This window comes from Nicotiana tomentosiformis, chromosome 6 (genome assembly GCF_000390325.3).
Source record: "Nicotiana tomentosiformis chromosome 6, ASM39032v3, whole genome shotgun sequence".
NCBI lineage: Eukaryota > Viridiplantae > Streptophyta > Magnoliopsida > Solanales > Solanaceae > Nicotiana > Nicotiana tomentosiformis.
In genome coordinates, this window is record NC_090817.1 from 730957 (window position 1) to 743617 (window position 12661).

The 12661-nt window shown below is 37.3% G+C and overlaps 1 protein-coding gene across 1 annotated transcript; it reads left to right on the forward strand.

Annotated features, from left to right (window-relative positions):
* The first annotated feature begins 4655 nt into the window (after nucleotides 1-4655).
* Nucleotides 4656-12105, forward strand: LOC104096104 (TMV resistance protein N-like). The gene is made up of 5 exons (XM_018770776.3): nucleotides 4656-5288; nucleotides 6528-7623; nucleotides 7754-8029; nucleotides 8155-9225; nucleotides 10050-12105. The coding sequence occupies exons 1-5, from the start codon at nucleotides 5068-5070 to the stop codon at nucleotides 10605-10607; spliced, it is 3222 nt and encodes a 1073-aa protein (XP_018626292.1). The 5' UTR covers nucleotides 4656-5067; the 3' UTR covers nucleotides 10608-12105.
* Nucleotides 12106-12661: the final 556 nt, after the last annotated feature.

Consider the following 12661-nt stretch of genomic DNA (forward strand, 5'->3'; position numbering starts at 1 on the left):
ATGCTGGTATTTTTCCGAATTTTTAAGGGTATTTTTATTCAAATTTTATTTTCACATAAAAAAGTGGCTCAATTTCCATTGATTTTGAAACTATGACTAATTTTCAATTAATAATTGTAAATCTGAATATTTCTGAATTTCCCCGTCCAACTTTAACTCCTTAAGGATGAAAAAAGGTAGTATATGAGAAGTGTATTTAATAGTATAAGTTGGAATTTGATAAAAATTATAATATAATGTATATAACCAGAGACGAAGGCAGAATTTGAAGTTCATGGGTTCTGAACTTGCCACTGAACTTATAATTTGTCTTAATTATTGGGTTCACAATTAAATATTTATATATATTTAATAAAAAAATTTAATATAAACACGTAATCCAAACAAAAACTACTATTTTCGTCCAAACCCGTAACTTATATTCTTCGCCCGCTCTTATATATAACTTAATTAAATTCAAAAAGCTCAATCGCTTTAGCTTTTGAAGAACATTTGGAAAGCATACACGTACAAAATGAACCCTCATGTGTTTTCACAATTAATGGGACATGTCATTAAAAGAAAAAAAAACAAATTTGAAAGACAACTTCGATTTGTTCCCTTATTTGTTCGAAAAAAGTAAGAAATAGATGTCAAATGTAAATAAAGCTAGAGATAACTTTCTATATGCACTTGTAAATAAAGCTAGAGATAACTTTCTATATGCACTAAAAGTGTGATAGAATCAAATCAGGTTACGTCAAAAATTACTAACTACAAACAATTACGGTAAAGGTATAAGTTAAATCCATAATAAAGTTAATATATCCAACCATTCTTACAAGTTTCTTACGGTTTACCCGTAAAATAGTACAGTTGAATTTGTTACGTGGTTTATAGACAAGCGAACTGATTTGATCCAAAAATGATAAATGAATTAAATAAAATATAAGACTTAGTGTTGAAATCGAGATAAATAGCAGATAGCTTAATTTTGGGAGCAAGGCTTCCGAAGGTAACAGTAAGAACAATATTAAACGTAAAATAAAGTATTATTTAACTCGGGAATAGTGTATAACATCAGTTTGTCAGAAATTTTTGTGTCCTACAATGGTTGTTGAAGCCACTATTTATAGCTATATCTAGGGAATAAGGTCCTAGGATCAAGCCCCTCTTAAATGACAATAATGGGGGTCATTGATGAATATGTAACGACGGGTCATTGTCACGACCCAAAATTCGCATGTCGTGATGACGCCTATCTCAAAACTAGGCAAGCCGATAATCTCAATAAACCACTATAATCTTTCAAGTTTGAAAATATAATATTTAGATTTAATAGAAAATCCCACATATACTGATACAAATACACTCCCAAAATCCGGTGTCACTAAATACATGAGCATTTAAATGATAACATAGTCTGACTGATAAAATACTGTCTGAAAATATAGAACAGTACAAACAACTAAAAGGAAAGAGAGTCAAGGTCTGCGGACACCAAGCAGCTACCTCGATAGTCTCCAACAGATGAAACTCTGAAATTTAGCAACCGTCGTATCCGGAAGTAGCTGGATCTGCACACGAAGTGCAGAGTCTAGTATAAGTACAACCGACCACATGTACTCAATAAGTAACAAGACTAACCTTTGAGCTGAAAGTAGCGACGAGCTCAACAGGTACAGTACAATATAAAAATAACAGTACAATAATGTAGGCATGCTTTCAAGTTTAGCAGTTAAACTCAATACAAGTAAAATAGATCAATCCCGAATGATATGAGGAATATGACATCTCTATATCTACATGCCAATACACATGTTGTATGTGATGCACCTAAGTGGAAACCTCGTGTACTCACAATTTCAAAATACTCAATCACTCAGTACTATATATGGTCAATCCAGCTCAGGGAAGATCCATCCCATATATATATACACAACTGTCAGTCAGTCACTCAGTACTGTATAAGGCCAATCCAGCCCAGGGGAAGATCCATCCCCAAATATATATAATTAGGCAAGATCTATGTGAGGAAAAATTCATCCCAATAATATAAATGCTTCGGGCAAGATCTATGCCCACTGAAGATTCATCCCTAATATAAATAAATAAATAAATAAATAAATAAGGCAATCCCATGCCCTGGGAAGTCCATCCCAAGTATAAACATCAATTGTGCTCACTGTGGGGAGTGCAGACTCTGGAAGGGCTCCTTCATCCCAAGCGCTATATAAAAACCAATATGGCTTACAGCGGCGTGCAGTCCGATCCCATAATAATAAAGCCTATAAGGCCTGCTGCGGCGTGCAATTCCGATCCATATAATAATATATATAAAGCCAATATGGCCTGCTACGGCGTGCAGCTCGATCCCATAAATATCCTCACAAATGGATGAGCATGACTGCATATGAAATTTATATTTTAAAACAATTAATTCAACAACAACACGACCCTGTGGGTCCCAAAATATTGGCATGTAGCTTAAACATGATCTTTAATACTAGTCTCAGCTCGATTTCTCTAACATGTGGGGAACATGTGAATAATGACATGATTCTTTGATTATGCAACTCTACGGAATTTATTTAAATCACAATTTCTATGGTGCACACCCACACGCCCGTCACCTAGCATTTGCGTCACCTCCAAACAATTCATATAACACGTAATTCAAGGATTCATACCCTCAAAACTAAGTTTAGAAGTGTTGCTTGCCTAAAACCGTGAAATTCTTTATTCTAATATGCCTTTGCCTCGCGAATCGGCTTCTGAACGCCTCGAATCTAGTCACAATTAATTCGATACAGTCAACACAAATTATAGGAATTAATTCCATATGAAAATACTAATTTTCCAACAAAATTCGAAATTCAACTCAAAAGTCGTCAGTGGGGCCCACGTCTCGGAACCCGGCAAGAGTTACAAAATATGAACGCTCATTCAACCACGAGTCCAACCACACTAAATTACCAAATTCCGACATCAACTTGACCTTCAAATCCTTAAATCTTATTTCAAATCCCTAGGCCCAAATCCTCAAATTGCACCTCAAAAACACGTAATCTAGTCGGAATATTCGATGATAATTCAATATTATTAACTAACAATGATCATAAGTCACTTACCTCAAGTTTTCCTGTGAATTGTCTCTGAAAAATCGCCTCAACCTGTGTTGGAAATGACCAAAAATGGCAAAAATGTCGGAACTCCTCTATTTTGTACACTGCCCAGTGCTTTCGCACCTACGACTAAATTCCTCGCTTCTGTGAGGTTGCTTCTGCGAGGCCGCTTTTGCGGTCCTGTCTTTCGCATATGAGACATTTCCATCGCTTTTGCGAAGCCAACTCCCCTTCCCTTTCTCCGCTTCTGCGATCGTCCCATCGCAGGTGCGTCCCGCTTTTGCGGTCCACCTGGCCGCTTCTGCGACTACTGCCCTCCTTAGCCCAGGTCACATATGCGACCATTTTGTCACCCGAAACTCACCCGAGGCCCCCGGGACCTCAGCCAAATATACCAACAAGTCCTAAAATATTATACGAACTTAGTCGAGGCCTAAAATCACATCAAACAATGCAAAAACCACAAATCGAACCCCAATTCAAGCCTAATAAAAACTAACAAATTTCAACTTCTACTTTCGATGCCGAAACCTATCAAATCGAGTCCGATTAACTTCAAATTTTGCACACAAGTCATAAATGAAATAACAGACCTAATCAAATTTTCAAAATTGGATTCCGACTCCGATATCAAAAAGTCAATCTCCCGGTCAAACTTTCAAACTTTAAATTCCTATTTTCGCCATTTCAAGCCTAATTTAACTACGGACTTCCAAATAATTTTTCGGACACACTCCTAAGTCCAAAATCACCATACGGAGCAATTGGAATCATCAAAACTATATTCCGGGGTCGTTTACATATAAGTCAACATCCGGTCACCTATTTCAACTTACACTTTAAATCTTGGAACTACGTATTCTAATTCATTCTGAAACCTCTCCAGCAAGTCACATAATTATAATTGAACACAGGATAAGCAGTAAATAGGGGAACAAAGCTATAATACTCAAAACGATCGGGCGGGTCGTTATAGTCATCAATGCCAAAATACTCTGTAACGACCGCGTATTTGATGCTGAGGAATATTCTTTATTGAATGTCATCTGGTGACAAGTATTCGTTTGCTCTCGTTGATAATATTCCCTTTGAGATCTACCCGGTGCCAACCGAAGCTATTGTCCTCGGACTTGATTTTCACTCGCTTCATCTTCCGTCTGCCCTCTCCCCCGATTCCGCTTGTCACTCTGTCATCCGAACATTTAATATGAACTGATTTTACCATATACACGTGCCAGATTCATTTGTAGGTTTAGTCTACCAAGTATCTAGATGGTTTTGACGAGGACATCGACTACTTTTAATTATTGGGTTACCACAGACTTTGTCAACTTAATTTTACCACATATACACTTTCGTGGAAGAAGAAGAAGAGTTCCTCTAAAATCAATTTTAGAACTTTCAACTTGGATGTTGAGTTTTGTACCACACATTTTGCCGTGTATAATGATAATAATGGAAGTTACCTTCAAACCTCAGTACTACTACGTACTAATATTTGCTTGTGACCATAAATATATTTAGTCACTGGCATGCATTATTATTGTGATCGTAGAGCTTCTTGTTTAATTTTATTGTCCTCACTTAGACAATTTTTTCTTAACACAATTATAGTCAAGTTTTTGTGTGGTAATTTACTTATTATTCAGCCATGAGAATGAATCAACAGAAAAGCTCTTTGCTTTCTCCTCCTCCTGATCTTTCATCCACAGATAATATTATAATTCGATGGAGTTACGACGTTTTCTTAAGTTTTAGAGGTGAAGATGTACGTAAAACATTTATTGATCATCTCTATATTGCTTTGGATCAAAAGGGGATCAACACATTCAAAGATGACGAGAAATTAGAGAAAGGCGACTCCATATCACCTAATCTTATGAGAGCAATTGAAAAGTCGCGTATAGCTTTGATCATCTTTTCCAAAAACTATGCTAATTCAAGATAGTGTTTAGATGAATTAATGAAGATCATGGAATGCAAAAATTTAAAAGGACAAATTGTGTTTCCGATATTCTACGATGTAAATCCATCAACAGTAAGGAAACAAAAATCCAGCTTTAGAGAAGCATTTAGCAAACATGAAGTCAACTGTTTCAAGGATAACAAGGTGCAAAAATGGAGAGCAGCACTGGAGGAAGCAGCTAATTTATCTGGTTGGGATTTGTCAAATACTGTCAATGGGTATCTCATGCATCTACACTCTTTCGTTTTAAGTTTGTTGCAAAACATAGTAAAATATTTATATATCTAGAATCAATTTAACTTTTAATTTTGTTCTGTCCTTAATATAATAATTAGAGTAAAATTAGACTCTCTTTAATAACATATTGTTATGGTCAGAACAACATTATAACATGTTTAAAATTATATCTTTATTGATGTCATTTTAACTTGGAGGTCAAATGGGTCGGGGCGGTGAGGTGGCATACCACCGGGCGGAGCTACACCATTTGCAAGTTCGGCAAAACCTAACCTTGGCCTAAAAATTTCACTAAGCTACATTTTGTAGAATCCATAACTTATAAACTAAAAATTATAACTCTTCCTCCCTGCATTTACCTCATCTAAATGTGACCATTTTCCCTTTTGTTTACTATAGTAATACATAAGGATGTACCTTAGGTCTGGACATAGTTCAAAAAATATTTATTTTGGCGAACATCAACTTTGAATTATGATCCGAAGGTACATTCCTTAACTAATCCAAAAGTTGCAACAACCATCTTTCCTTTTGGTTGAGATTCTAGAAATAACCATACCAATAACCAGGCCTGTTAAGTCGGCGTTGAGATGCCCCTACATGTTTGTTAAAATGCCTGAAAGAGATTAAAAGTGTTGTATATTTGAAGTCAGCGAGCAAAATTTAGCATCCTTTATGGGTGTTTGTTCTGACTCAAAAGAGCCTCCATCTTATCATAAAAACTGTCAATTGTAAACAAGTCATATAGTTAAAGTATTACATGAAGTAACACGAAATTCACTGAGTTCGATGATAAATCATCACCCACTTGCTGCGATTAAAAGCGCGAATATTGAATATTGAGCAGGAGATTGAAGATTCTACATAACCGTGCATAAATGAGTTCTATCCCAACATTCAATTTTAACGACCTCTTGCAGAAATGCAAGGTAATGTTGCGTACAATAGATCTTTCCGGACCCCGCGCATAGCGGGAGCTTAGTGCACCGGCTGCCCTTTTTTTTACTTAAGTTTCTTTGGGTACATTATGTGGACATTACACTTACTCAGGCCAAAGTCAGACAACAGAAAATCCAGTTCAATTGAAAATTTAACCAAACAGTAATCTAAACAATTACTTATCAATTATCATTACGCATCCTTGCAGGATAGAGGTGGTTTGATATATGAACTGTTTTCTATTTCATAACAAAGTTTGAGACATTCTTTTTGGCTTGCAGGCATGAAGCTAGAGCTATAAAGTGTATTGTGGAATATATAATGGCTAAGTTGGGTGGTCATACACATGCAAGCAATGCTCAAAATCTTGTTGGGATGGAGTCTCGCGTTCAACAAGTGTACAAAATGCTAGGGGCCGAGACGGATGGAGTTCGTTTTGTTGGAATATGGGGTATGAGCGGAATAGGGAAGACAACTCTAGCAAGAGCTATTTATGATAATATTTCAAGCCAATTTGAAGGTGCATGTTTCCTTCATGAAGTTAGAGACCGTTCAGCAAAACAAGGCCTAGAGCGCTTGCAAGAGATACTTCTTTCTGAGATCCTTGTCATAAAAGATCTAAGGATCAACAGTTTATATGAAGGAGCTAATATGCAAAAACAAAGACTGCAGTACAAGAAGGTTCTTCTTGTTCTTGATGATGTTGATCACATAGATCAGTTAGATGCTTTAGTTGGGAATCGTATATGGTTTGGTTCTGGAAGTAGAATCATCATAACAACTAAAGACAAACACTTACTTGTTAAGCATGATGTGGAAAAGATATACAGAATGAATATGTTAAGTGACGATGAGAGTGTACAACTCTTTAAACAGTATGCCTTCAAGAAAAGCCATCCCACGAAGGAATTCATGGATCTCTCAGCTCAAATGATAAGGCATACTGCTGGACTTCCCTTGGCTCTGAAAGTCCTGGGCAGTTTCTTGTATGGAAGGGATTTGGCTGAATGGAGAAGTGAAGTTGAACGACTGCAACAAATCCCAGAAAATGAAGTATTGAAGAAACTCGAAACAAGTTTCAATGGACTCAACAGTATCGAGCAAAAGATATTCTTAGACATTGCATGTTTCCTTACAGGGAAGAAGAAAGATTCAGTGACCAGAATACTTAAGAGTTTTAATTTCAGCCCTGCCATTGGCATAAAAGTTCTCATGGAGAAATCTTTGATTACCATTTCAAAAGGTCACATTTTAATGCACCAATTGATACAAGAATTGGGCTGGCACATTGTTCGTCGAGAAGCTTCCGATGATCCAAGAAGATATAGTAGGTTATGGATGTCCGAAGACATTTCTCATGTACTTCAAAGAAATATGGTAAGTATTTGCAAAAACATGACTTCCTATCTAATTTGTGCAAGCAATAAAATGGCCGGTAGCTTCATCTATATATTTTCATTGCCTTACTTTTTCTCCTTTATTATCCACCTTTATTCTTGCTAATTAGGGCACGGGAAATATCGAAGGCATATCACTAAACTTGCCTAATGTTGAAGAAGTGAATGTTAGTATCACAGCCTTCAAGCAGATGACCAGATTAAGGTTTCTCAAACTCAAGAATGCATATGTTTCTCAGGGTCCTGATATTCTTCCTGGTGAGTTGAAGTGGCTTGACTGGCACGGATATCCTTCAAAAAGTTTGCCAAGCAGCTTTCAGGGAGAACAACTCGTTTGTTTGAAGTTGAAACATAGCCGCGTCATACAACTTTGGAATGGCTCCAAGGTTTATATCAACTTACCCATTGTTTTTCCTATATATTAATTGAATCAATTAAAATGTGATATTTGTTAAAATTGCTAAAGGTTTTTCTTTTTCTTTTTCTTTTTTCTTTTTGTTTCATGTGACAGATTCTCGGAAAATTGAAATACATCAACCTTAGCCATTCACAAAAGCTAATAAGGACCCCAGATTTTTCAGGTACCCCTAATCTTGAAAGTTTGATTCTTGAAGAGTACACAAGTTTGATAGAAATCAATTTTTCTACGAGAGATCTCAAAAGCCTAGTCCTGCTCAATCTGAGGAACTGCAAAAATTTAAAGAGCTTACCGAAGAGTATTCGATTGGAAAAACTTGAGGTTCTTATTCTTTCAGGTTGCTCAAAGCTAAAAATATTCCTAGAAATAGAAGAGAAAATGAGTCGTTTATCAGAACTGTATTTGGAAGCGACTGGTTTGAGCGAACTACCGACATCAGTTGAAAAACTATCTGGAGTTAGTGTGATAAATCTAAGCTTGTGCAAGCATATTGAGAGTCTTCCAAAGAGTATTTTAAGGTTGAAATGTCTGAAAATACTTGATGTGTCTGGTTGCTCAAAACTTAACAATTTACCAGATGACTTGGGATTTTTAGTGGGTTTAGAGGAGCTCCACTGTGATGACACAACCATCCGGACAATACCGTCCACCATTTCTCTTCTTAAGAACCTTAAGCACTTATCTCTTCGTGGATGTAATGCTTTGGGTTTACAAGTAAGGAGCTCAATCTTCTTCCCTTGGCTTCCAAGAAAAGGCCAGAGCTCCATGGGTCGAGTTTTTTCTAGTTTATCAGGTCTTTCTTCATTGACTAATCTGAATATCAGTGATTGTAATATCTCAGATGGAGGCACCCTGTGTAATCTTGGGTTCTTATCATCTTTGGTGGCATTGAATCTTGGTGGCAACGATTTTACAAATATCTCAGCTGCAAGCATCAGCGGTCTCACTCGACTTAGAGTCCTTCAGTTGGTAGGCTGCACGAGGCTTGAGAGTTTTCCAAAGCTTCCTCGAGGTATAGCAGAGGTTCATGCCGATAAGTGTACATCTTTGAAGAGCATTGATCAATTAGCCAAATATCCGCTGTTGCGCCGAGTTTCACTTAGCGGATGTCATCAACTTCATGATGCTGACATTCTTGATGCATTGTGGAGTAACATGCTCAAGGTAATTAACTCCTTTGAAAGGATTCAAATACCCCAAAAATAATTATACCCACAAGTGAATATGCAACAACAACTATCTCGAAGAAATCTAGCAAACTAGAGAGAAGGAGGTAGGATGGTTTGATCATTCACTCATAATTTATTTAATCTCAAACTTATTTAGGCTGCTTCTCAATCTAAGAAAATAGGCAGCATCACCCCCATTTATAATATACAAAACCAACTTTGAGTAGAAACTAGAAAACATATTTTTATATGATTTGACTACAAACCTATTTAGACATGAATTAGATAAACTAGCAACTACTAAATCATAAACTATTTAGGATTACTAATTCTGGTTCAATTCCAATATCCTTACAATGTCTTACCTCATCTCTAATTACTTAAAACATAAATTAAAAATAGAAAAATAAAAGGAGCCAAATTTAACCATCAAATTGATGTTGTGGTGGAATGGTACATATTCCTTTATCTTTAACTGGAGTTATCAGGTTCAAGCTCTGAGTATGAAGTTGTCTTTGTTAGGGAGCTTTAGAATATAAAATAGCGGCGCAAATCCGGATTAGTCGGGGCCCAAAGCGGGTGTCGAACTACGGGTGGGGAACCAAAAGAAAATAAAAGGAACCAAATCCAACTACGTATGTGCATTCATGTGTATGTATTGATGTATGCACATATGCACGTATGTATATACGTGTATGTGCATATATATATATATATATATATATATATGATAAAGAAGGATATGTATGTATTCCCAGTTTCCTCAAGAATCTTAGTACTGCTTAATGGCTGACAAATAACATTCCTGTAATGGAGCAGGGACTATACGCGGGAAATCGTGGATTCAGTATTTGCGCCAAGGGATCGGAGATTCCCGTTTGGTTTACATATAAGAACTTGGGGGAATACGTTTCAGTGACCCTTCCCTATAATTGGTACACAGAAAGATTCTTGGGGTTTGCTTTCTGTATTGTTTTTGATATGCAACATTCCATTGAAGGTGTTGGTTACCTACAAGGAACATATGGATTTCCTGTCAAGCTGAAGTTCACAACATGTGATGGTAAGGAAAACGAATTAATTAGTTCTATTGGCGTAAAAGTAGGTGATAAAATTCGGAGTTCAGAGCACACTCTCCTTGCCTACGTACCAGCTACTTTTCTGGAAGACATGAGGATGAACAAGGTTTCATGTCGTCCCAACGACTGGGTAGAAATTATGGTATTTCTGGATTTAAAGCCACTAATGGAGACCAAAGCTTGGGGGATGCGTCCTGTGTATAAGGACGATGCTTTTGAAGCTGTGATCAAGTGCAATAAAAGTTCACTAGGAGAAATTAGTGGCGACGAATTTATTGAACAACTTAATGAGGAATAACTACACCGCCAGGATCCTAAAGATATTTCAATTTGACCATGAACGGATGAATCAGATGCCAGCCTTTGCACACCAGTGCAGGCTTCCCGCTCCACTGCTGCGCTGGAATTTGAGAAGTTGGTTAATTTCTATACAGAGTCTTCGTAAACCTCCCTATCATCAGAAAGCTCATCAAAATCTCGGATAGGGGAGGATTCCTCCAATGCCACCAAAATCTCGGCAAAACTGAGATCCTTCTTGTGACTTGTTGGTGATGCATTCTAGACTGCAACCAAATCTCCTGTACTCATCTGCAAGCCACTCAAGCAGCGACAACTTATACCGAACCTCTAATCCTGCATTTGTAGCAGGATCGCGGAAGCTATTCTGGTCAGCCTCCTGCTCCTTGTTCAAGTGTTTGATGACAATTTCTCCACAACTGCTATTTTTCAGCACATATACCTTGTAATGTCTAGATCTTCCCACGCTTATAAGCGTCTCAAAAACACCCATTTCCAGAACTTTTAATGTATCATCAACCCCCAGTGGCGGCTCAAGGCCTAAGCAACTAAAGCAAAGGCTTTAGGCCCTCTGAGTCGAGGATCTACCAAACATATCAGACTGACTGAGCTTTGTTTTAAAGTCAGCAGATCCAGCTAGTATTAGAATGGGGGTATTGTCATGAATGATATTGGGCTTGGGCCAAATGAAAGTAGCAGACAAGTTGGGATTGACGTTAGTGGGCTTGAAAAGCCACTAAGCAAAAGAAAAGGATTGAAGAAACCACCACATAGGCTGGAAAGTTACATTTGGGACCCGGGTTGATGGGCTTAGCATGTGAAATGCAAAATGGAGTTCGGTTAGTTAAATAGCACGATTCTATGATAGTGCGATAGGTTGAATTTTGTAGAAACTTCTCCTCTCTGGTCTCTCTCCCTCGTATGTTTCTCTATGGCTCTATCTACTCATCTCCTTTCTTTCTGTTACTATTTCCTTACTTTATGACTATATTCTTTGCATTTCTATTGTAATCAGTTTATTTGGAATTTTAATCAAGGTATCGTTTTGTTGAGTTCATAACAGAGACATTAGGCTGGCTGGTGATAGGAAATTGTGTTGCAAGCTCTACTGTCTTTCTCACATAGTTGTGTTGTTTCTTTTAAATCGTTTCTGCCATTGTCATTTTGTCTTGATAGATGAGATATTTACTGCTCTAGAAAAATTGTATTCTTTTTAATCGTTCTGCCATGTCATATTTCTATAGATGAGATATTTATTCACTTATCTACGTCGTCAATGATGTCCTCATTATTAGCACATAATAGTATTTACTGTTGTTAATTGTAATTTACTGTAGCTTATATTTTAAATTTATCTTGTTTCCAATATTATATGAGTTTGTTGTTTAGTTCCTTGATTTCTGGTTTGTTCCACTATAGAAGGAGTACTATCTCAGTAACTCTATTATAGGCTTGTATATATATTGAGTTCACAGTCATTCAATTTCTTTTGTTTCATCTTGCCCATTAATTAGATGGTATCAGAGCAATCTCACGAGCTTTTTTTTCGATCCTCTGACTATCACCACCGACACACACTTAAAATGGCCCTCAATGTAACAAATGTTGACTCCACTAGCAGCAACTCTAGTGTTATTATTCAGTTCAATCCTGTGTCGCAGCTGCCGATAAAGCTTGTTGGCAGCCATAACTTTGCGACATGGAAAGCCCAGATTTCCATGCTCATGCGTGGGCACAATCTGTTCGGTCATCTTGACGGTTCTTCTCCCACTCCTTCGACAACTATCACACAAAATGATAGGCAAGTGGAGAATCCAAACCACAACATTTGGTTCCGTTAAGATCAATTGATCCAGAATGCCATAATGGCTTCTGTCGATCTAACAATAGCCGCAACTGTGGCTGCTGCCTCCACTGCTAAACTTGCCTGGGACTCGCTCCATATGGCTTATGCCAACAAGTCCCAAACGCGAGTCTTTAGCCTTCGCGATCAGCTTGCACGACTATCCAAGGACTCTCGCCCAGTCGCCGAATATCTCCATGAAGTGCGCTCTC